At 28.2% G+C, this 23951-nt stretch overlaps 1 protein-coding gene across 1 annotated transcript; it reads left to right on the forward strand.

Moving 5' to 3' along the window:
* Positions 1 to 150: 150 nt before the first annotated feature.
* Positions 151 to 22284, forward strand: PGO_121290 (hypothetical protein, conserved; the record flags this gene model as incomplete). Its single annotated transcript, XM_028688925.1, has 1 exon — positions 151 to 22284. One exon carries the CDS (start codon positions 151 to 153, stop codon positions 22282 to 22284), a length of 22134 nt encoding a protein of 7377 aa, XP_028544726.1.
* Positions 22285 to 23951: the final 1667 nt, after the last annotated feature.

The following is a 23951-nucleotide window of genomic DNA, read 5'->3' on the forward strand; positions in this document are numbered from 1 at the left end:
TTTCTTATTATGTGTATATAATTTTACGTATCCTCCAAAGTTTGCACAAGGCATAACGAACAAAATTTGTGCAAAAAAAAAAATAAAAATTCCATTTTTCTACCCAAGCACAGGAAGGGAATGGTATACCCCACACCGATTTTATGAAGGATGTTTCAGAAATTCCTTTCAGACATACTGAACAAGGTTTTGGGAAACTTTATTTATGGAATAAATGACGAGGAATTCGGGATAAGTGACCTACTAAGTGGGAAATTGGAACTAACAAATATCCACCTTAAGCAATCCATTATTGACTTGATTGATATACCATGTAGGCTAAACTTTGGATGTATTGGGTATTTTAAAATTAATTTACCCATTTTTTATTTTATGAAAAACCCTATCAATGTGTACATAGAAGATGTTATCATAGTCCTATCAACAATCCCGTCTAAATATTTTGATGATAAATTGTATAAGGAAAAATATATAGAAAATAAAAAGAACTTACTACTATCCTCAGAATATAGTGCTATCGTTTGTTCTATAGAAGGGGGAGTTATATGGCAAATGCTTCTGTCTCTAATAAATAACATAAATATATCGGTTAAAAATATACATATAAGAATAGAAGATTTTACAAGTAATCCATCTAACTGTTTTTCCTTCGGAATCAATATAGAAGAATTGTTTCTAAGTTTACCAAAAGATGGTTTACCTTTCAAAAGAGATGGATATTACACTAAAAAAAATGAACTTGTTAATAATACCATGATAAATATGATAACAGTTAAAAAATTGGGCTTCTACATGGATTACTTAGATATGAAAAAAATTATGAACAAAAAATACTATGATCAATGGGGAAACTTATTCATGAACGACTGTAATTCGTTCAATGTTGGTTCTTTTCAGGAGAAGGATCATAATGCAAAAGATAGGAAAAGAAAAAAAACAAAAAAAAAAAACAACAAAAAAGGGGGGAAAAAGTCTGGAAGAAATGGAAGTAATGAAATACCCATAAGAGGACAGAATAATATAAAACTCAAAAAAAACAAAAATATTAAATCTAATGAAGATAACTTAAAGGATTTTCAAAACGTTATAAAAAATATTAAGAATCGTTTTTCGGAAACACGAAGAAACGATTTTAATACAAAAAGTATGAGTAAGTTAAATCAGAAAATTCGTCAATTAAATGAAAATATAATAAATCAAACCAATCTTGAGGATATTAAAAAATCAAAAAAAAAAACTCTTATTGAAGGAAATTTGGAAGACACAAACGGTAGCCTTATTAATAATTGCATGGGGAAAAAGGATGGAAAATGTGCTCTAACTATCAGTAATTTATATAATTTTAATTTTTTTTCCAAAAAAGAAGAAAAAATACTACCTGTTATGCACAATCTAAATATCGATAATGATGTCAGCTGGGTTGCATGTATTACCCAATTTGCGAATTCATTAGAAAATCCAGTTCTTAAGGAAAAAAAATTCGAATTGATAAAACAGAAAAGGAAAAAAAAAAAAAATGTTCATAACCAAGGTGACCAAAGCGGTCAATCTGACAAATGGAATGACAACAATATGGATATCGATCAGCCGACAGAAAATATGAAGAATCAAAAGTTGAATAATCGCTTGCTGGGAAAGCAAAAAACGAATGTTTCAAAAGGAGAAGGTATAAACTACATAAACAAAGCTGTTTCATTTTTTTCCATTAGTTCCTTAACAAACGTTATTAATAAAAGTTTCACAAATCGAAATAGTAATGAAGGAAGAGATGAAGCCATGAGTAGTGCAAAGGAGTGTACTCCGAGTGATGGATATTTCACAACAAACGAAAAATTTTCTGATCAAGATCACGATGAAGATAAACGTCGAAAAGTTAAGAACTATGTTGATAGTGATAACATCCCTCAGAGGAACAGAAAAAAACAGAAAAAATATATTCTTGTACAGAATAAACGAACATATGGTGGTGAACAGTACCACGATGCTGTCGATGATTATAAGAAATTTACACACAATATGTACAGTTCCTCTCTTTTCAGAAATCATAATAATGGGGCCTGTCTAAATTCGATTAATGATCTAAAAAGAAAGAACAGTAGAAGAGGAATGCAACACCATAGTTCTCCTTACGTGAAAAAAGAATACCGAATTCGGAAGAATTACGAAAGGTATGTAGAAACAGAATCAAATATGGAAGACATGAATGAAGATGTAATCGAGAACGAAGAAAAGATGACAAAATATATAATCAAAAATGAAATAAAGGAAAAAATAAGGATAAGAAAAAGAAAAAAAATACATTCAGTCTATTTGATGTACGAAAAAACGTACAAAATAAACAAGGAAAAATTAAACACGTTCTATCTGTTTTTACAACTTATAAAGAATATAAAGCATGAATATGTTATAAATCCGAAATATTTTGAAGGGCATGGAGAAATATATCTAAGTTTAATTCCAACGGATCATGGACATCTTCCTTTTTCTCGATGTTTCTCAAGCTGGGGTATTCAAAGAAGAAGTGAAAAGGAGTTTGAAGAATGCCTACCAAAATTAAGTATCTTTGTCACTTTGAAAAATATTAAAATAATATTTTCAGATAAGCAAATATTAAATTTTGTAAATTGGATCAACTTAAATTTTTTTACCTACGCCATTTGGAAAGCCGGCATACTATCCCAGTTTGAGAAATCTAAGGCAGACAATAAAGACGAAGTTATGTATATAAACAAATGGGTTCTAAAGCTATTAGATACGCATAATTCCAAGGAGGAAAAATTAGATGCAGAAAATTTCTGTCAAGAATTTGAAAACAACCATTCGATAAACATAATTAATTTGTTGCGAAGTAAGGCCTTCTGCAAATTGCAAGAATTTAAAAAAGAGGTCGAAATCAAAGATAGCGATTCGGTAACGAAAAATGTAACATCTGAAGTTTCAAAGGACAAAAATAATTCGAATATTAAGGGTACCAATTGGTTTGAATCTAAGGGTGAAGAAACTCCTATAAATGAGGACAAGCAAATAATAGGTGGTATCAAAACAGATAACGAACTCAAACAAGTGGCTAACGAGAGTATACACGTCTTAAAAAATTTAATGAAAAATCAAAATGTATATAACAAAATAAAAAACTCATTTCGAGAAAAAATATTCACCATAGATATTTGCATAGATATTTGTATAATTAATAGTACCTGCTTATTAACTGTCGAAACATGTAAACAAGTAAACACAAAAACAGTAAATTTTGTTAAGACATATGCGTTGCTAATGCAATGTATCCATTACCATAATCAGATATCAAATACGCATGAATTGAAAAATTCAATAGATTTAGAATTATATCCACTAAGTTTGTTACTCATTATCAAAAATTTAGACAATAAGTACATAAAACCTGATATAAATGTGTTATATATATTAACAAATGAAAATATGAAAGATAATTATCAAAATTATCAAAATAAATTTTTATTCAATGTAGATAATTTCGAATTTTTAAAAAAGTATAATATATTAAAAAAAGAAAATATATACAAGAATGATGATATAAAATCAAGAGAACAAAGTGATACTGTAAATTTTGGTAGTATAAGACAAAAATTAAAATTTTTGGTGGAAGACAATTTTTTTTTTTTAAAAAGAGAAAATAATACATATTGTGAAGAATTAAATAATATCATATTATCAGATCCATCCATATATCTCAGATACGATAATCAGTCATACACCATATTAGAAAAACCTGATCATCGACTATTTTTACATAATTGTGCATATTCTATATTTAATATAAACGGAGAAATAGTGAATTCCTTTATTGATGATTATTTCCATTTTATTGATATGAGGGAAGTTTTATCCAAAAAAAAAAAACAAACTGTTTCATTTAAAAAAAAAGAATATTTTCTACAATTAGGAGCTAAATATTGTAACGATATTTTAGATACTTACACAAGATATTCTAACATTTTCTTGGATGTACAACTAGAAAAAATGCTATCATTTGTTATTACCAAGTCTGGAAAAGATTCAGAAGTACAGGGTTATAGTTTAAATCTTAATCCCATCAAAATAGTTAGCCAACTGACACAGAGAAGGGTATCATACGATAAATCTGTTACCACTAAAGATGTATATGACTCTTTCTATGTGCAATTTGATGGCATAAAGGTAAGAAGAATTCTTAACTGGGATCATGCTGCTAGAAATTATCAAACTTATCTGGATGCAAATTTTATAAGACCCTATAGAAATTTATTTAATCCAAAAAATGAAGCTTCTTTTGCACGAAAAAATGATGCCCCTGATAAATTTTCTTACAAATTAATTCAGATGAAGCATGCAGGAAAATATTCCTATAGAGAAAAAGGCAACCTGAGAAGAAGATCTAGGGCTGACAGTGACGGAATTTTTTGTAGCAACTCAAGTAACAACAATGATTGTACTCATCATTATGATCTCCTACAGCATAATCGAGATAATGATAACAGCCTCTATAATTGCAGTGATGGAAATAAGTCTGAAATATATAATTTGAAAAGAAATGTGAATTATCTCAATAGTGAATGTTCTTCTATTACAAATTATGAACAAAGGAAGAGTAATAAATCATTTAGATCTACAAGTTGCCCAACTGTGAAAAATGCAAAAGATGTTTCAATAGATAAAACAACTGTAGATGAGGAAAATGGAAAGAAAGGAACATCATATGATATTAACGTGCTTAAGGGAATGTACTGTGTTGACAAAAGACACAGTTCTTTTTTTTTCAAAACTTGTGCAAATGAATACCAAGAGGAAGAAGAAATACTTGAAAATCCATTATTATTTGAAACGTATAAAAAATCATGGAACTATGATACAAACTATGATAAAGGAATAAAAAATGTTCATTCCTATTTTAATAAAGATAATAAAAATAACGAAAACTTAAGCAATAAAAACTCGAATTATGTATTGTCCATGAGTGAAAGGGCATCATGCACAATTCATCTTTGTCATATAAAATTCAATCCAACTTTTCCCATGTTTATTGTAAAACTGAATGAAGAAAATTTATATATCAATATCTGCGATTATGATATTGAATTTTTCTTCCTAATTTTTTCAGACATATATGAGCATTACATTATGCAGAATATGGAAAATAAAAAAGAAAATATTCTCTTTTTAAAAAAAAAAATTAAATCTATATACAAATTGAATAAGAAGTATTATAAGTTCTACACCAATATGAATCATGGCAAAATGGATATACCTCAATTTAGAAAATATAACAGTGCTGAAATTAATCATAACGAAAAACTTTCTCGAGAGATGAAAAGCACACGCGATGTTACTATTGACAGTTCTGCTCCGGTTACTGATATTTCTCTTTCCATTTCTATTTCTAGCTGCAGTGAAAAAATAAGAAAAAAAAAAAAAAAAAAATTCAAAGCAGGAAAATTCAAGAAAAGAGAACACAACACCAACAGAGTGGTTTCGCAAGAGGAAATCACAATTCATGATAAAAAAAAGAAAAGTAAAAAAAATGAGAAAATTGCAATCCCCTTTCGGGAAAAGAAGTCTGCCGATCTGAAATTAACACGATATAAAAAATATCAATCAGAAGAACTCATTAAAAGTCCAAGCAAGAAATATACATTTGAAAAGACATATGGATGTCATAAGAAAAATACATATAGCACTTACCTAAGCGACAGTCAAGTAAGAACAACAAAAGAACTGTCGATATTAAAATTAGAAATCGATTTGGATAGAAAATATAGAGAGCATGACACTCACACTAGCTGGGAAGATTATTCAAATCACTATGAAAGCAAGGAGCGGGTGGGACAAAACAGATTTAATTCAATAAAGAAAAGATGGAAAGAGGGAAAAGAAATATGTAAAGATGAATTGGATGGAATAAACAAATGTTGCGAAGAAAAATGTCAGAATGTAAGCGAATTAGGATTTTCCTTCACAAAAATAAGTGAACAATCCAACCTCTCAAACTTCATGAATAACAGAAAAGATAGTAACGTGAAAGAAAATTACTATTCCAGTGCTACCTCACCTTCTTTTCCAAATAGACATGTCAGTACTCTAGAGAAGGAAAAACAAATGGAAGGGGGAAAAAATAAATTAGAAAAAGATAACAAAAAAAAAAAAAAAAAAAAAAAAAAAAAAAAAAAAAAAAAAAAAAAAAAAAAAAAAAAAAAAAAAAAAAAAAAAAAAAAAAAGGAAAAAAAAAAAAAAACAAAAAAAAGAAAAAAAAAAAGGAAGGGGAAAAAAAAAAAAAAAAAAAAAAAAAAAAAAAAAAAAAAAAAAAAAAAAAAAAAAAAAAAAAAGGAGGAAACAGATAAAATAGAACAAACGATGTATCATTACGGAAATGTTAAGGGAATGTACCTACACAAGGATATCTCATCAGATGATGATTCCTGGATTGACTTGTTGGAAGAATATGATAGTGACGAATCTATTGATGATAATGAGAAGACACAAGTGAAAAAAATGTTAATAGATATAGAGAATATTAAAAAAAGGTTATCTCATAACAATTTTACCATTACATGCAGTTTTTCACTTTCCATCAAAAATATATTTATTAGACTATGGAAAAGGAAAAGCCCTTTAAGAAGACAAAATAAATCGAATGGATTTAGAAGTTTTACCACATTTCATTTAGCAGAAAATGATAGATATATAGGGAATAAAAATTCCTCCATATATGGAAAAAATAAAAGTAAGGTAAAAAGGAGCATGAAGCAAGATGGTTATGTAGATGTTGAAGAAGGAGAGGATATGATGTATAATATAACCAGTTCATTAAGAGAACACAAAGTGAATATGTTTCAAAAAAAAGATAAACATAATATTATGATGGAAGTCGATGAAGACGATTCATTTTGTAATGAAAACTTCATTACGTTAAATGAAAATTTGCAAAAAAATATGTTCAACAATATGCAATATGCCATTCCTCTCTACACCTTCGTCCTTTCTGAAATATTTTTTGTTGCAAAAATGGAAAAAAATAATTTCACATATATTTTATATTCTATGAATGGTGTAGATGTAAGAGATGAGACCAACATTACCTTGCTAAGTATGAGTTCCATTTATCATAGCGAATCAAAATTCACTGATCATGGAGGGTTCACGGACAAGAGGTCCCAGATATTCACTAAGCCTAAATCAAGCAACTTTGCAAAAATCCACAATGAAGAAAATCAAAAGAAATTAGAAAAATTAAACGAATTGGAGAAGGTGGGAGACTTGCGTTACTCGGATAAATCTAGAAACCTAAAAACGGGAGGAGGCTCAAAAAATGGCACTGCCAAAGAAACAAAGATGAATGCACATAGAACAGAAAAAAATATCATGATTGAAACGGAGGACACCTTTTTAGATTATTCAATAAGTAGTGTAGATTTACCAGACCTGGAAAAGACACATCTTGTATTACTATACTTTGGCTACCTGTTTAAAAACAACCACACATTCAAATTCATCTTAAATGGAACAAAGGTCAAAATATTTTGGGAAATTATAGATGAGTTCTTAACATGGGTATTAAATATAAATGAACTTTTACCTAAAATAAACACAATTGAAGAAGATATAACTCGAAAATTGGACGAAAGTGAAGATATTCATTTGAACTTTTTGCAAAAGATACAACATATTAACTATGATATTATCTGTTTTAAGCATAGTAATACTATTGTTTCTGGAAAAGGTACTTACAAAATTGCTATTGGCAGTTTGATAAATTACTACAGTATGATGTTTCAATGCAATGAAATAGAAAATAATCAAAGTGATGAAATAAACGAAGCGTTTGGATATGCAAACGAACGAGATATATCATATATAGATACAGATGAGGATCCAACAGATAAATTTTACCTTATAACAGATGACAAATCACTATGCTGTAGTCAGTACAACACAATCATTAGTGATAGCAAGGATGATGTTCATGCCACTTTGAAAGAAATGCTATTTCATGAGAATTATTTTTTTAATTATATTTTTAATAAAATAAATAAAAAAAAAAATGTCGAAAAAATTTTGAAAGGTCACAGTGTAAAATATGATAATTACAACGAACTGAATAAAACAAACAAAGAGGGGGAAAAAATATATTATCAAAATAATCCCCAATCAGTAATCCATAGAAAATGTGGAAAAATACAAACTCCAAATGATCAACCATTAGAATGTGAAAACGATCCATATAATAATAACTATTTTCAAAATAGAGAAAAGGAAAATACACGAATTAACTACTTGGATGAATTGGAGGACAACTGTTACGAGTGCCTTCATTTGAAGAATCTAAATTACACTGCTTACACAAAAGAAGTATGTAAAAGTAAAGCATATCCATACGTTCATGTAGACATAGAAATTAATTACTTCGAATGTTGGGTATCTTTAGATCCTATTAGAATTCCACAAAAAATAAAAAATTCGCACCCATTAAACGTTAATGGGAATAAGATATATTACGACAACGGAAACAATATTAAAAGCAAACAATTGAAAAAAAATAGTATACCTTACAATATAAAAGAAGGAAAAAAGAGATCAATTACTAAGCGAAGAATAAAGGGTTATAATAAGGAAAAAATCAGGAGGAAGAAGAATATACCCTTCAGTAGCTATGAACAAAAAGAAAGTGATATTTACTATGGTGGAGAATATCCAGATGGCGAATGTGACATGAATTATGGTGAGGAGGAGAAAAAAAAAAAAAAATTCAAATTTCGAGAAAAGGTGAAATGGCACAAAAACACCAACATAGATAAGCCCTATGTTTTGGTCACAAAGGGGTGTCTAAAATCTGTGATATTCTTTTTATTATATAAGGAGTGTTTACAGGTGAAGGAGGAGAGTAGGAAGGAAGCAAAAACGGATACGTATGACTCTCGTGACTATCGTTATTGTGGTGATTATGGTGATCAGCGTGATTACCTTGGGTATGGGGAAAATTTCTTAACTGTTGAATGTGTTGGTGATAAGGACAGCTCTGAAAGTGAAATTCAATTGGCTGTCGACATGCACGAGCAGAGAAAACGATACACGAAGAAACTTCCCCCAAGCAGCATAACAAATCGAATGAGTCAAACAGTTAGCAACAATTCCAGCAATTCGGAAAGGAGGAATAATCTTAATGAACAAATGGAGGTATTAAGAAATAAAGTGATACATGTAATGGATCATTCAAATTTAAACAACGTCTTAGATGTGAACGATTTTCTAAGAACTAAATTTATGCAATGGATTAATCAGCTATCATCATATCTTCCATGCATAGTAAATATGAATATATTTCTTTCTCAAATTACTAGTGCTATTAGCAAACCAGTAACAAAAAACCCATTTTTAAAGGCCTACATCGATTGGAACAATGTGCCGTATAGTAACATTCTTCTACAACCTTGTAGAGTAAATTTAAATTTAGAAATGAAGATACCAAGTCCTGAAATATTGATAGAACGATTTTTAGGGATAAATAGAATAACAAGTTTAAAAATTGCAAAGAAGGATAATATTATTTATCAAAATGAAGTGGAAGGAATAAATATGAATTTTTCCTTCGAACCTATAATTTTGAATGTTGATTCAAATACATTAACCTTACTAAATCAGCTTGGTAACATTATGTTTGAGTTTTCAAATTATTTTATAAATTTATGTTCATCAAAGGAGAATGAAAAGGAGGAGGAGTTCTTACTAAGGGTTAACTCTTCTCATGATCATTTTTACGATAACGAATCTGAACACATGATCGATGATAGATTCTATTTCAACGTTATGAATACATCTACAAGTGCCATGTCTAGCGATTATTCTCTGGGAAGCATAGAATCACCAATTTCTAATCAGAACAATTTGAAAAAAAATTTTAGATCACTCAAAAAAGATGAACTTAGTAAACTCTTCGTTAGCTTCTGTTTAAATTCTGAAAATAAAAAAGGATCCAAACAATTCCACCAAATAAAACCATTAGGGGATGGGAATTGCCAAGGGGTGAATAGATTCGAAACCATAAAAAATGCAATAGCTAGGCAAAACGGAAAGGGCCAATATGACCAAAGGGATATGTGCAAAAGGAACGATGCTTCGAACGGGAAACCGAATGATGCACCGAGTGGGGAGCTGAATGATGCACTGAATGATGATCCGAATGATGCACTGAATGGTGATCCGTATAACGAACCGAATGATGCACCGAACGGTGAACCAAATGACGATCCGAATGATTATTCGAATATTACGACGAATACTGAAACGAATGTCGAATCGAATTGTAAGTCAAATGACGAAGAGTTTTTCCTGCATGATTCGAAAAAGAGCATTGTGAAAAACAAGAATGATCATTTTACACAGAAAACCATGCATGAGCAAACAAAAAGCCAAACTGAATATCTATTAGACACGAGTATCGTTAACATGCTAATGATGAATTTTATAGAAAATGTAAAAATAAATTGCAACGTCAATTTCGATGTTATCACATTACAGATATGGGATTCTAACACAGCTTACAATAGGTGTTCTTTAAATTTTGTTATTGAATACATCTATTTCCATATGTATTCTTTAAATGTTTATGAGCAAAATGTAGGAAAAGAAAAAATACAAATGTTTGACGAAAAAAAGGAAATCTCCTCCTATGGAAGTAGTCATAAGTACGGCACTTGGCCAAATGCCCTCTGTGTCAACACCGGTTTCTACAAGGAAAATCCTTCATATATCAGTATGGAGACCAATCAAAATTGTTCAAATCCTATTCGTAAAGAAAAAAATTCTCATAATGTTGTATCAAAATATGAAGAATTTGTTTTACGAGAAAAACCACAAAGTACATGGTTCCCAAGTACACAAAGTACAAAAGTTTTTTCCTTCGCTCCTAACATGAAGTGCACAAAAGAGATAAATAAAAGAGAAATGTTTTCTTATAGTAAAAGTGCTGTAGAATGTTTGAATAAAAAGGATTCAGAAAAATATAAGGGCATAGTAAGAAACGCAACAATGGTGCTGAACAATGTGGAAAATGCTAACCCTGATAATCAAGTTGAGGAAATACACCCAATCGTAAGGAATCAAAACTATGAAAGGAATTTTTTACCAGATTCAATCAAATACAAAGAAGAAGGAATTTCAAATAGGGTTAAGAAAGATCAGAGGGGATGGAAGAAATTATTCGATAGGAACAATTTTGTAAGAAATATAGAACAATTCAATGGAGAAATAAAAAAACTTTTGCATAAGATTTTTGTTAAAAAAAAAGCAGAGACAGAAATGGATCAAGATGAAAATAGATTAAAAAATAATTCTGCAATAGTAGAAAATAATAATAAAAAATATAAAAATGTTAATAACAGATTTGTAAATAATGAATTTATGTTTAATGATATAATAAATTACAATGAAAATAAAAAAAGTAAAAATGTGGAATGTAAAGTAGAATTTTTAGTATACTGTGAAAATTTTAATAAAAAAGAAAATTCATATCAAACTTTTATAGAACCTGTAGGAGTAGAAATAATAGCTGTAAAAAAGGATTTTACTTCACCAATACATTTATATTACTACTTTTCATGGATAAATATTAACTTCAATTTTAACTTTCTTGATAATATTCTGTCTCTCTGCTGCAGCATCATTTTTTCCATAATTACACAAAGAACACGTTTACTATTAGGAAGACATATAAACGAATTAGACAAAAAACAAAATCAAAGAAAAGTTCTTCAATCAGGAAAAAACGAAAAAAATGAGGATCTTTCATCTAAAAATGTGCATATAAATCATTTAATATATCAAACGGAATGTGATGAAAACAACACGGAAAAGAAATATGTAAGCGAAATGGATGACACACACACATCTATGTATTTTCCTAATTTTTATGGAACCATGAATGATGAAAAATACAAAGATGTAGCTATTTTGACAAATGATAACATCCTTTTTAGATATAACAAATTTAATGTTTTAAACAGTGTTAACAGATCCCTAGATACATACATATTTGGAGAATTCATTTTGGAAAAATTACTTCGAAATTACCAGTATTCTTGCCAATATCCAGGTGATTATTTAGCAAAATATGAAAATGAATTTAACGTGGATAGATCTGATGCCCCTTCGGAGCAACTACTTCACATTAAATTATTTAACTATATTAAGAGGAAAAAAAGACTTGAAATGAATAACATTTGCAAAATTAATAATTTGCTTGGTCAACCAATTGCTATATGCACCATACGTAAGAAAGGGGATCAGCACAATGATGATAGGGATAAAAATTATATGCATCCAAATAACAGCAGCATGATTGGAGAGAAACGATATTTTGATGCTAAGAACAATGTCTTATTAGGCACTATCGATAAGATATCAAAGAGGAATTTCATGAGAAAACGTCTTGATCAGAAAAACAATTTTACAAATTCCAGTATGAGAAGTAGCGATAAAGGATATTACACATCGGTACCCCAACATGCATCCTATGATAAGAAGAAAAAGAGTTGTAACTATAGCCATGTTGGAGAAGAAGAAAAAGAAAAGGAAGTCGAAAAGGAACAGGAACTTGAAGTAGAGAAGGATGCAGAGAATGAAGCAGAGAATGAAGCAGAGAATTCTTCCAATCACAATGATATGAAAGCAGAATACACAGACACATCTACAACGAATAGTAGAAATTCCCTCAAGTATCAATGGAAAATAATAGCCAATAATGAATCGCTAGATTTGCCAACGTACGATAATGGAAAAGTAATGTTCTTCCTAATTCGATTTAGATTACTTAACTATATTTATGATATTCCATCCAGTATACTTAACACAGAAAATGAAAATGAAGATGTCATCAGGTTAGTTATTCCAGAAAGAAGATTGCCACCAAATATAAATGAACAAGTAGAACAGGAACTATATAACGAACAGTTATTAGAAATGGAAAATACTTCCATTGATAGTAATTATCACACGATATATCCAAACAATTACATCTCACAAAATTATAATAATACAAATAAAGAAGAAAATTGGAAGTCTACGAATATACCTCAACCTAGGAACCATTTATTTATATTTTTTCGCACAAGTAGTAGAGTTAGTCATGAAGAAAAACAAGAGTATGATTTTTTTATATCATCCATAATAGCTGTTAAGAATAATACTGATTTTCCACTCTACATATTCAAATCTGTACCTGGAAATGCTCATAGAAATGGTATTTTTAAAGAATATTTTCATAAATACAACATGATACCTTCCCCTCCACCTACGTATACCTTAAAAATTGATAAGAAAATTGAAAAATTTATTGAACATACTATAACAGCTAATAACGTATTCAATGATGAAAAGAAGAAAAAGAAATCTATTAACAATTATGAGACACAAAATAACTTAGTACACAAAGTGAAAAACATACACAATAGCTCCTATCTTCATAGTGGAAATGAAAAAGAAAAAACAATTAACTATATTCAAAAAAAATCCTATTTATATGGAAGAAAATATATTAAAAATATATTTCCACTGATGAAATTATCTTCCGTAGAACATTACATTTCCGGGGATATCAAATTTAGTTCTTTAGCACCTTTGAAATATAAAAAAAAAAAAAAAAAAAGAGGAAAAAAAAGCAAGTTAAAGTATGAATTACAAAAAAAATTTATCAAAAAAAAAATTAAAGAAATATATCTAAAAAGGGTTTATAAAAAAACGAGACATAAAAAAATAAATAAATACGAAAATGGACAATTTCCTAGTGAAAAATTTTTGCACAACCATGGACGTGGAAATCCATACAGAAATATAATGTCCATAAATGATTCCTTTTTCAGTTTTGCGAAAAAATCTTCTACATTATCTGTCTCTTCTTCTACAAGATCTGTTTTATCACCCATTGGTAAGAAACTTACAAATGCATCGATAACAATTACTGATTTTTCGAACATTACTGTGTCATCATTGTCCAGTTCTATCTTTTCCATAGATAGCACACAAAGTAACAGTTCTGTATATGGAAATTCTTTATACGATTATGATAAGGACAATTCTGAGGAGCAAGGTTTACTAAACGAGTATTTTAAAAGTCAACAACTGAATCCACAAAATAGTTTGGATCTGATAAAAATACCAAATAATAGCAATAAATTAATTCCTATACCTTTATATTGGCTGGTAGCAGAAAATTCATTCATTTGGATATCAATACAGAATGAAAGAATTTATAAAAATGATTTATACGAATTTTTGAATGACAATAAGAATGCAGATCTTATATGTGCAAAAGGTACCTTAGATAATATGCTAAATTATCAATCTCCTTTTTTTGCTGATAAGTCGAAAGTATTCAAACCTTATTTAATTAAACTAAAAAATCATTTACAAAATGAAAATAAAATATTAACAAAAGGAGAAAATAAAAATAATGAAAATTTAATGAATAATTATAATTTAAATTATATTAATTTGAAAGAACTCTATTTCACTTCTACCATTATTAGTGTCTATAATCCCAATTATGTATTGCATAAAAAAGATGCTCATAATTTTTTCCAGATAAATATCGATCACGCATTAATGATTAATAATGGCTTACCAAGAACAATGTATTTAAATTATGAAATTATAGAAACCGAGTCTACAAAGATTCTAAAAAAGAGTTCAAGCATATATACAGATAATCCATCACAAGAAATATGTAACATTCAGAAGGTAGCACAATCATGTAATCAATCTTTATCAGTAGATGATTCCTGTCTTATAAAATCTGAAGACAATATATTTGATCAATGCTCTTGCATTCAGGAATTTACTTCTGGTGAAAATTTTATGTCTTGTGAACGACCCAACCCAAGTCAAGAGTGCACAATGGAACAAACATTTTCTTGCAATGAAGATGATACACAGGAAGGAAGGGAAATAAACTCAACACATGATAACCATGAAGGTGGAGATAATACTCAAGAAGAGGGGATGAGGGGAAAAGGTGAATTTTTTACACAGGGAGGCATGAAATATGAACAGAAATATGGACAGAAAAATGCGCAGAAATATGCGCAGAAAAATGATGGACAAAAAAGTAATGAACAAAGAAAAAGCATCATCTTTACAGAGGAGCCGAATAAGCAAAATGATAACAAAATAAAAAACACACTTGATGGAGAACTAAATTCAATGAATGATAAAGAAATATTACTCAAAGATCTAAATAATGACAAAAACGTGTTTATATATAAAAATAAAAAAAAAGAAAATAATAAAGATGAAGAAAATATCCAGGACATGTCTTACATAGAAAGAAACAATTTTATAGTTCAAATAAAAAAAAATGGGAATAAGATTATATACGAAATAAAGATTAATCCAGGACAAAGCATCAAACTTCCATTCACTCCCCATAATGTAAATATATCATTTGATGGCTATAATTCAAGAAATATATCAATTAATTATCCTCATAAAAAAGGAAGAGAAAAAATCATACTTGAAAAGCAGATAAGTAAAGATATGGCTTCTTTCTTCTCTCTTGACTATGAGACGGAAGTACATCATAAAATGGAAGATGAGGTAGAAATATCAAGACATGGGGTGTATTCTAAAAGTCCCCAAAACTACAATAGTGGAAGTAATAGTGATGGACACAATTTCGATACTCAGAGGACCAATAATTTAGGAGGAACACTAGGCGATGAAAACAAGAAGGAAAAAATACATATAGGGAAGGAAAATATAAATTCTTTAACTGTATCAAAAGAAGAAATAAAAGATATCACAAATGATTATGCCGTTGTAGACATGGTGGATTGGACAAATGATAAAATATTACAAAAACGTGAAAATTATAAAACATCAAAATTTGAAGAACAACAAAAACAATTAACCATATGGGCCATATTTAATGAATACTATGAAACAGGAAGAAATAGATATCAAGATATCTCATTAGAGAAAATTCACCATGGAACGTATGCAGTATCATGTACCTTCTTCGTTTCTGCTTGTGTAATTAATAGATTAAACTATCCTATTAGTTTAAAAGTAATAAACAATGATAATACAATACATATCGAGCCATATGTTCGGAAATTATTGCCTTGTGAATTTTCCTTAAGAAGAAATAAAGTCATAATATCATATGAAACATTGAAAAAAGTAAAAAATTGGGTTAATTATCCTTCAAAGAAATTTATGATTAGAAAAAATAAATTAAATAAATCCAGAAATATTATGAAGAAAAATAGTGAAAAAATAGGAACTAATAATCAAATAATGGAGTATAAGAAAATAAATTCTAAAGTCGTAGAGATTTCCAAGTCGGAAGAAATAAAAAGTAACACAAGAATGGTGAATACGAACAAAACAAATAATTATTATCCAAGGAAAAAAAGAAAAAATATTTGTCTTTTTTATCGAACTAATGTAAATAAACCTCTCGAATCAGAAGATTTTAGAATAACAGATTTGTCTGTTACCAGATTGACTTGTTCAAGCAAAAATAAAAATAATCCACAATTAAAATATAGCATATATATGTCTATTGCACCTATGCCATTTTTTAGAACCACCGTTATGGAAATTTTACCTTACATCGTCATAATAAATAACACAAAAATGAATATCGTTTTTCAGGAATTTATTAAAAATTATACATACTTTAAATATAACACTTTAAAGCCAGGGGCATACGTCGAATTTCATCCACAATCCAAAAAAAAAGCTATGCTAAAAATATGTGGAATTTTTCATAATAAATTCAGCTATATGATTGATGATTATTTACAAAAAGAGTTATACTTGGAAAATTTGGAAAAGGAAAATGTTCATGTGGTTAATGAAGACAGGAAAAGTAAATGCCTTTTCACTAGTCGTGGTACAGGATCGAGCTATAATGTTCCCATAAGTCACAAAACAGCAGATATCCACTCTTTTACTTTAAAGAATAACATATCAAACATATCAAAAAAACTGAGTGTTCTTATGGATAAAGAGAAAGCAAAAAATCATATGATCAAGCAAGAGTTTTCTTCGAATAGCTTGTGCAGAACAGATGTTCAAAATTCAATTGATAAGGATCAAGCGGGAGAAGCACAAGTTGGAGAAGCAGAAGTAGGAGAAGTGGAATCAGGAGAAGCAGAATCAGGAGAAGTGGAATCAGGAGAAGCAGAATCAGGAGAAGCAGAAGTAGAAGAAGCAGAAGTAGAAGAAATATTAACGAATCTAAACTCCATTAAGAAAAATAATGTTTTGAAAAAATATAAAAAATTGGATGATTTTAAATTTTTATATTGGTCTGAAGTGCTCGACTTAACTAGGGTTAGTATGATCTATTTTCGTCATCCGGTTGTATCAGATGATAATTTCATAAAGGAAGAAAAGAAACTTAAAAAACTTAATCAACTTTTGAAAATATATGGTAAAAATGATATTACCTATTTAAATATGTCGAATGAAATATTTAAGGAGAATATTACACCATATGAATACACATGTTGCTCAATGGAAATATCAACCTATAAGGGATGCAAATTTGTGCGATTTCAAGATATAGATGTTGTTCCATATTATTTATTAAATTTAACCAAGTACAATATCAAATTGAGACAGTTGGGTATATATGAACATTCTGAAGTCTTACAAAGAATTCAAAAAAAAAAAAAAAAGTCTTTTGATGAGATATTTAAAAATTATGCATTCAACTTTTCATTCTATAACCCCTACAAGGACCCCAAATTAAAGATCAGCATATATGTGTCAAATAAAAAAAAGGAAAAAAATAAAAAAAAAAAGAAAAGCACAAAAAAGAATAATAAAAATAATAATTTGAAATATACAAAAACGCTAAAGATAAATTTAAAGAATGAATTAAATTATCTAAGTTTATTGGCTACCAATTACCTGAAGGACAATGAATATACAAAAATAATAAAGGAGAAAATCTTCCATTTAAAAAGATTTTCAGAACATGTAGAAAACTTAAATGATAGAAATGTTAATATAATAGATTTAGCCAACTCAAGTAATGTAACTCTGTTAAAATTGAAGCATGGAGATACATTTGTTTACATATTATGCACAAAGAAAACGTACAATGGGAAAACTATTTTTTCGTTCGAAAATTATGACGATTTGATAAGTAAAGTTTTGAATTTCAGAAAGGCATCCTTTAACCAAAAGAAAAATTACAATTTTTTAAAGTCATTCCACATGCTCATTCCAAAAAAAAAGAACGCAAAAGTGAGAAGTAGAAAAAGGAAACAGAAAAAGAAAATGAAAAGCAAAAACGAGAAAAATACAGAAAAGGAACATCATTTTTTCAGTCTGTCGAACCGCGAAGAAATGAAGAAGAGAAGATTAATTCCAAATGGTTGGCAACTACTTAACCTATTTAGAAAAAAAAGTACAACACGTTCGATCGAAAATGGACCAAGAGTAACCCAAATTATTAGAGAATTATATGAGAAAAGAATGATGAATAGACAGGAAAAAAAAAAAAGTTCACTGAATTTAAACATATTTGCACATTTTATATTCAAAGGATTAGGATTGAGTATTAACAAGCACAATTTAGAAGAAATTTTATATTTTTCCATGGAATATATATTAATAGTTTATAAACAAATAACTGACAAGGATTTATTTCATATAAATATTGGATGGCTGCAAATAGACAATCATACCAAGAACACAGATTATAAAAATGTTTTATTACCAATTGTAGATATGAAGAAAAGTAATCAAGAACAAAATTCTACTTATAATGAGGAAAATAATTTCTCATATAACAAACATGGCACATTTGAGAAAAAAATATCTAAAGAAGATATCACTACTGTTTACAGCGCGAATATGAGTAATTCAAATGATATTTTTTCTCAAGATATTAGAAATGAAAATAAATTGTCAAAAATTAATTCAAGATATACATTAACCCCATTAGAACATAATAAAAGTAAATCATATGATGATTACTCCTATTTCGAAAAAGAGAATCTGTTAATCAATCCAAATATGAATAACCCTTTATCTAATTCTTATAAATTCTTTGTTCCATCCTTTTTCTATTCACAACATAATTCTGTGTTGAATATAACTATAATTAAACAGAAAAGAGGGAATATGAAAAATTTTTTGGAATTATCGGAAGTCAACATAAAATTTTCTCCTATGAGTATAAATGTTGATTCTTATTTTATTATTGAAATTTTGAAAATATTTGATGAATTATTAAAAATTCTAGAATTTGATCTAAGTAATTATAATTCTCTCAATTTGGAAAAAAACATAGAACTACGTGATACAGATTATGATAGTTTGGAGTACAAGCAAAACATAGGTCCAATAGAAGAGTTAATAAAGCATTATATTTTAAAAGATTATTATTTATATGAACAAATAGCCAACTTCAAATTTAATATTATGAAGAATGATGAAGAGAAATCAAAAGGTATTCCTACTGATGGTAGCAATGGAAATACCATATTTACTCCAAAAGAATGCTGCAACAAATCGGACTTGGATATGCCAGATGTGAAAACTTACCTCACGATGATAAATGAATACAAAAATTGGAAACACCAAGGAGATAATTATGCCCTTGTGAACAATAAAGAAAGGGCTAATTTAGATCTTCTTTTTGGACAATTATATGAAAAGAACGTGGAAATTTTGGGAATCCCTGAAAATGAGGAAAATGTAGAAAATGAGGAAAACGATCGAATTAAGCATATCGAAAAAAATGTTGTATTCAGTTCGAATCACCACGACTCGTTGCGCAAGATTGAGCCAGAAAAATCCATATCAGGAGAAGAAAAATTGAATTTCCAAATCACCAATGTTTCTAAACCACAATTTGCAGATAGACACAGTGAGGAAAAAATAGTATCGAAGAAACATATATTAGCTAATAGTAAAAAAAAAAATATCGTAAAAAAAAATTACAATATTTATTTTTTTAACGAAGAAAAGCTGAAGTATCTACAGAGCTGTGAAAAGTATTACAAGAAGATATTAAATAATAGAAAACGAGTTTTAAAAAAAATTCAGAATATTAATTTAAAAAATAATTTAATAAGTTTTGATAAAATGTTTATATCCAAATTAGAAATTGATGAAATTAAATTAATTATTAATATAAAAAATAGAAGTTTAAGTTATGACAAAAAAAGTGAAATAATAGAATCAAATGTAATGAACGCCTTGATTGTTCTTATCATGAATATACCCAACATTAGCGATGCACATTTACATTTTGAAAAAGAGATTAAAAAAAATATGTGTGGTTCTTTGCATGGCTTAATATTTAATGAAATTATGAATGATTACATAAATCCAGGAATGAATCAAATGTTTAACGTTTTAGGTGCTGTGGATTTTATTGGAAACCCATTAATAATTTATAAACATTGGAAAAAAGGATACAACACTTTTATTAAAGATTTAAAGAAAAGTTTTGATTCATGTTCTTTTCCTTTTCTATTTTGTATATTATTACTAAACATACTTGGTCGGTTTGGAAAAAGTTTATTATCAGGAATACTCGAAGGTGTAAGCAGATTATGTGGTAGTTGGAGTACCTGCTTAGAAAGATTTTCAAGAAATGCAGATAATTTTAGTATCGTTACAAATAGTAACATTTTACAAAATGAAATTCTAGACCAACCATCCAACTGTGCTGAAGGAATAGGCTATGGCTGTCAATCATTTGTAAATATTTTAACTATCAGCTGTGTCAATACAATTTATAAACCCTTGATTGCTATAAAAAAAAGTAGAGATTTTCGAAAAAATGAAAAAGACAAGTTTAAGATATTCCTGTTATCCATGAAACTTATATTATACGGACTTTTCAGCGGATTTAGTAGCTTATTTTTCGGATTTTTCAATAGTATTCTTTCCTTTTTTACTTTTTTGTTTATGGGCACATTAAATCAAATACAAACATTAGCTATGAAATCTGTTGTAAGACCAAAAAAAATGAGCATAGTTAAGGAATATGCAAAATTTGTTAACTATGAATATCCACTATCATTTTCTTATCACATCATAAATGAAAAAAAAAAAAAAAAAGAATTTTTAAAAAAAAATATTATAGCTATTATCCCTTTATATTCTATCAAAGACAATAATCCTTGTAATGTAAAAAGCTTTCTTTGGGTTAATAATAAAGAAGTGGGATATTCTCAGAAGGATAAATTATTATGGTCTCTATACATTAATTACATCATTAAAATTGACATTCTGCTAATTCAGATGGATAATGGACAGGGCAAAAAAAAAAAATCCATATTAAATCGAAATAAAAACAAAATAAAAAGTAAACATTCAAATTTCAGCACTAATTCAAATGCAAAGGAAGAAGATCATCAAATTAAGAGCAGATGGAATTTTCAAAGTATTTTCAACGCGCAAAAATATAGGCAATTAGGTGAATTAAAACCTTCATATTACATAAGGATACTTTACAGATCCGTGTATAAGGTAAAAAGAACACATCGAAAATCAAAATTGAAGCACTTCTCCTTAAGGAAAAAGGACGATTCGAACCACAGAATGAAGAAAATATTGAGAAAAAATACTTATGAAAAATATTTCGAAAAGGAATTCAAGAATGAGCAACTAATCAACCACGATGCTGATCAGAGCGATGATTACTGCAGTGACGATAATCCTAAAGCTGGTCATAAGGATTGTCATAAATATAGTCATAAAAATGATAACATTTGCACGGATAAGCAATGTGATCATGGGAGACCTTCGAAATTGAAGGAGAAAGACAAGATGTACCACAAAAACAATGCCTATGACATGAAAAAAGATGAGAAAAGGTCCAAAAGAACAAATACCAATAAAGGAAATCGTGAAGGAGGGAATACACAATGTGATAGATATAATGACCATGAGATAGAAAAAAATTACCCAAAAGGATGTCGAAGTGAACGTAGGGGAAAATTGCAAAATATTGGTGATTATACATTATCAAATGATGAAATAAGAAAAAAAAGGGATTTAAAAAGAAAAGGAATTTATCCATATCAACAAGATGCTGTGAACATTAATGATGATTCTAGAAATATAAATAAATTAAAACATAAGAAAATGCACGCAAAAAAGCATCATGTACATAAAAAGAAAAAATATTTATATATTTCAAAATTGGTTAAATGCGAATCGAAGGAAATTGCTCTTCATGCTTTTTCTCTTCTTCTATCATTTTTAATACATAAATCTCCATATTATTTAAAAACTGCAAATTAGACGCACGAACAAAATTGTACACTTCGCACATACCTTAGCATCTCAGAATTTGGACTTATAAAATTGGTATATATAAAAACTTAAAGAGAAAGAGATATATCTCGAGGATGTCAGATTATCACATCCTTGAGATGTACAAGAATTATATTTTAATGTATAATTCACAGGATATCGAATAACTGAGTTGTGCAAAAATGAACATTGCATTCAAATTACCACCTTTTCGGTGTTGACACTTTTGATTATTTTTATTTTTATTTTTCCATATTGAGCTGCAATTTAACATGCTAAATTTTATCTTTTTATTTTTAAACAATCTTCTATTTAGAACACATTCTGGAAAGAATGAAGAAAATGTGTTATTTTTACGTTTCATTATACAAGTATATATATATATATATATATATATGTATATGCATACATATACGTTTTGTCCATTTCGCATTTTTTTTTTTTTTTTTCAAATACTTGTCCGCTTAGCAGACTAGTTTCGGTTCATATTTTTAATCCTTTTATGAGTTTTCAAACTTTGTTATTTCATATAATAGACGTATAACTCTCCTATTCGTCAAACTCTTCATTTCAAAACAACTTAATTTGTGAACATTGTCAATGGTGAATTATTTTTTTCCTTGTTTTCTTTGTTATCTTTGTTAATTTTATTTCTACGTTATTTTAGAAAAGCTTTACTTAGCACATTATTTTAAAAGTTACATAAATTGTATTTTTTATTCGTATATGTTTTGCAATTAATAAATAGCCGACAAAAATTTAAATATTTTTAAAAATTTGCTTCACTTATCCTTCTATAGAAGTGGATAATGTGTGTAAGCTTCATGTTATTTTCAAGCTTTATTCGCACATCTTCATCCAACGAGGTATATATGACGAGAATATAAAACAAAATAGCCATAAATAACAAAAAAAAGAAAAGAATATCCCAGTTAGGTATTGCTAGTAGATCATTATAGTACAAAATGATATAAATCTTTTCATGTATTTGCCAAATTTTTGTAAACGGTGCAATACAAAGGGGAGAATATCACTTATATACATATTTTCTTTTTAAAGATCCATACACATTCATACTTTTAATATTATGAATACTTTTATGAAAAAAAAAAAAAAAAAAAAAAAAAAAAAATTAAAGCCATTCACAAGTAAGAGTTTCATTTTAAATTAAGCTTATTTTTTTCTCTACTTATTATTATTCTTCATATTAAGTACACTAAGGTATCATTTTTTAACCTATAGATGGTGTGTTTCTTTTACCCGACTTGTCTTATATTGTAAGGAAAAACATTAGTAAACCATTATTTACTTAAACCTTGTTTAATGAATATTTCTTAAGAGATAATTTAAGCTTTCTATACAACCCAGAACAAATTCATTCTTAAAAGAGTCTTTTATTTTATTTTTTTTTAAAATGTCAAGTGCTTAAAGAATTCAAAACTTTCAATAAAACTTTTGCACGAGGTAAAGAGAAGAAGAAAAAAAAAAAAAAAATAGGACAATAGGATAGGATGTTTCCAAGAATTATAAAAAAATATATGAAAGCATAATTTAATATATAAACAATGTGTATATAAGTGTTTATTTTATTTTATTTTAAAAAAAAAAAAAAAAAAAAACATAAAATGTGTACTAAGATATTTATTATGTATATA

This window comes from Plasmodium gonderi (assembly GCF_002157705.1).
Source record: "Plasmodium gonderi DNA, contig: Chr12, whole genome shotgun sequence".
NCBI classification, from domain to species: Eukaryota; Apicomplexa; class Aconoidasida; order Haemosporida; family Plasmodiidae; genus Plasmodium; species Plasmodium gonderi.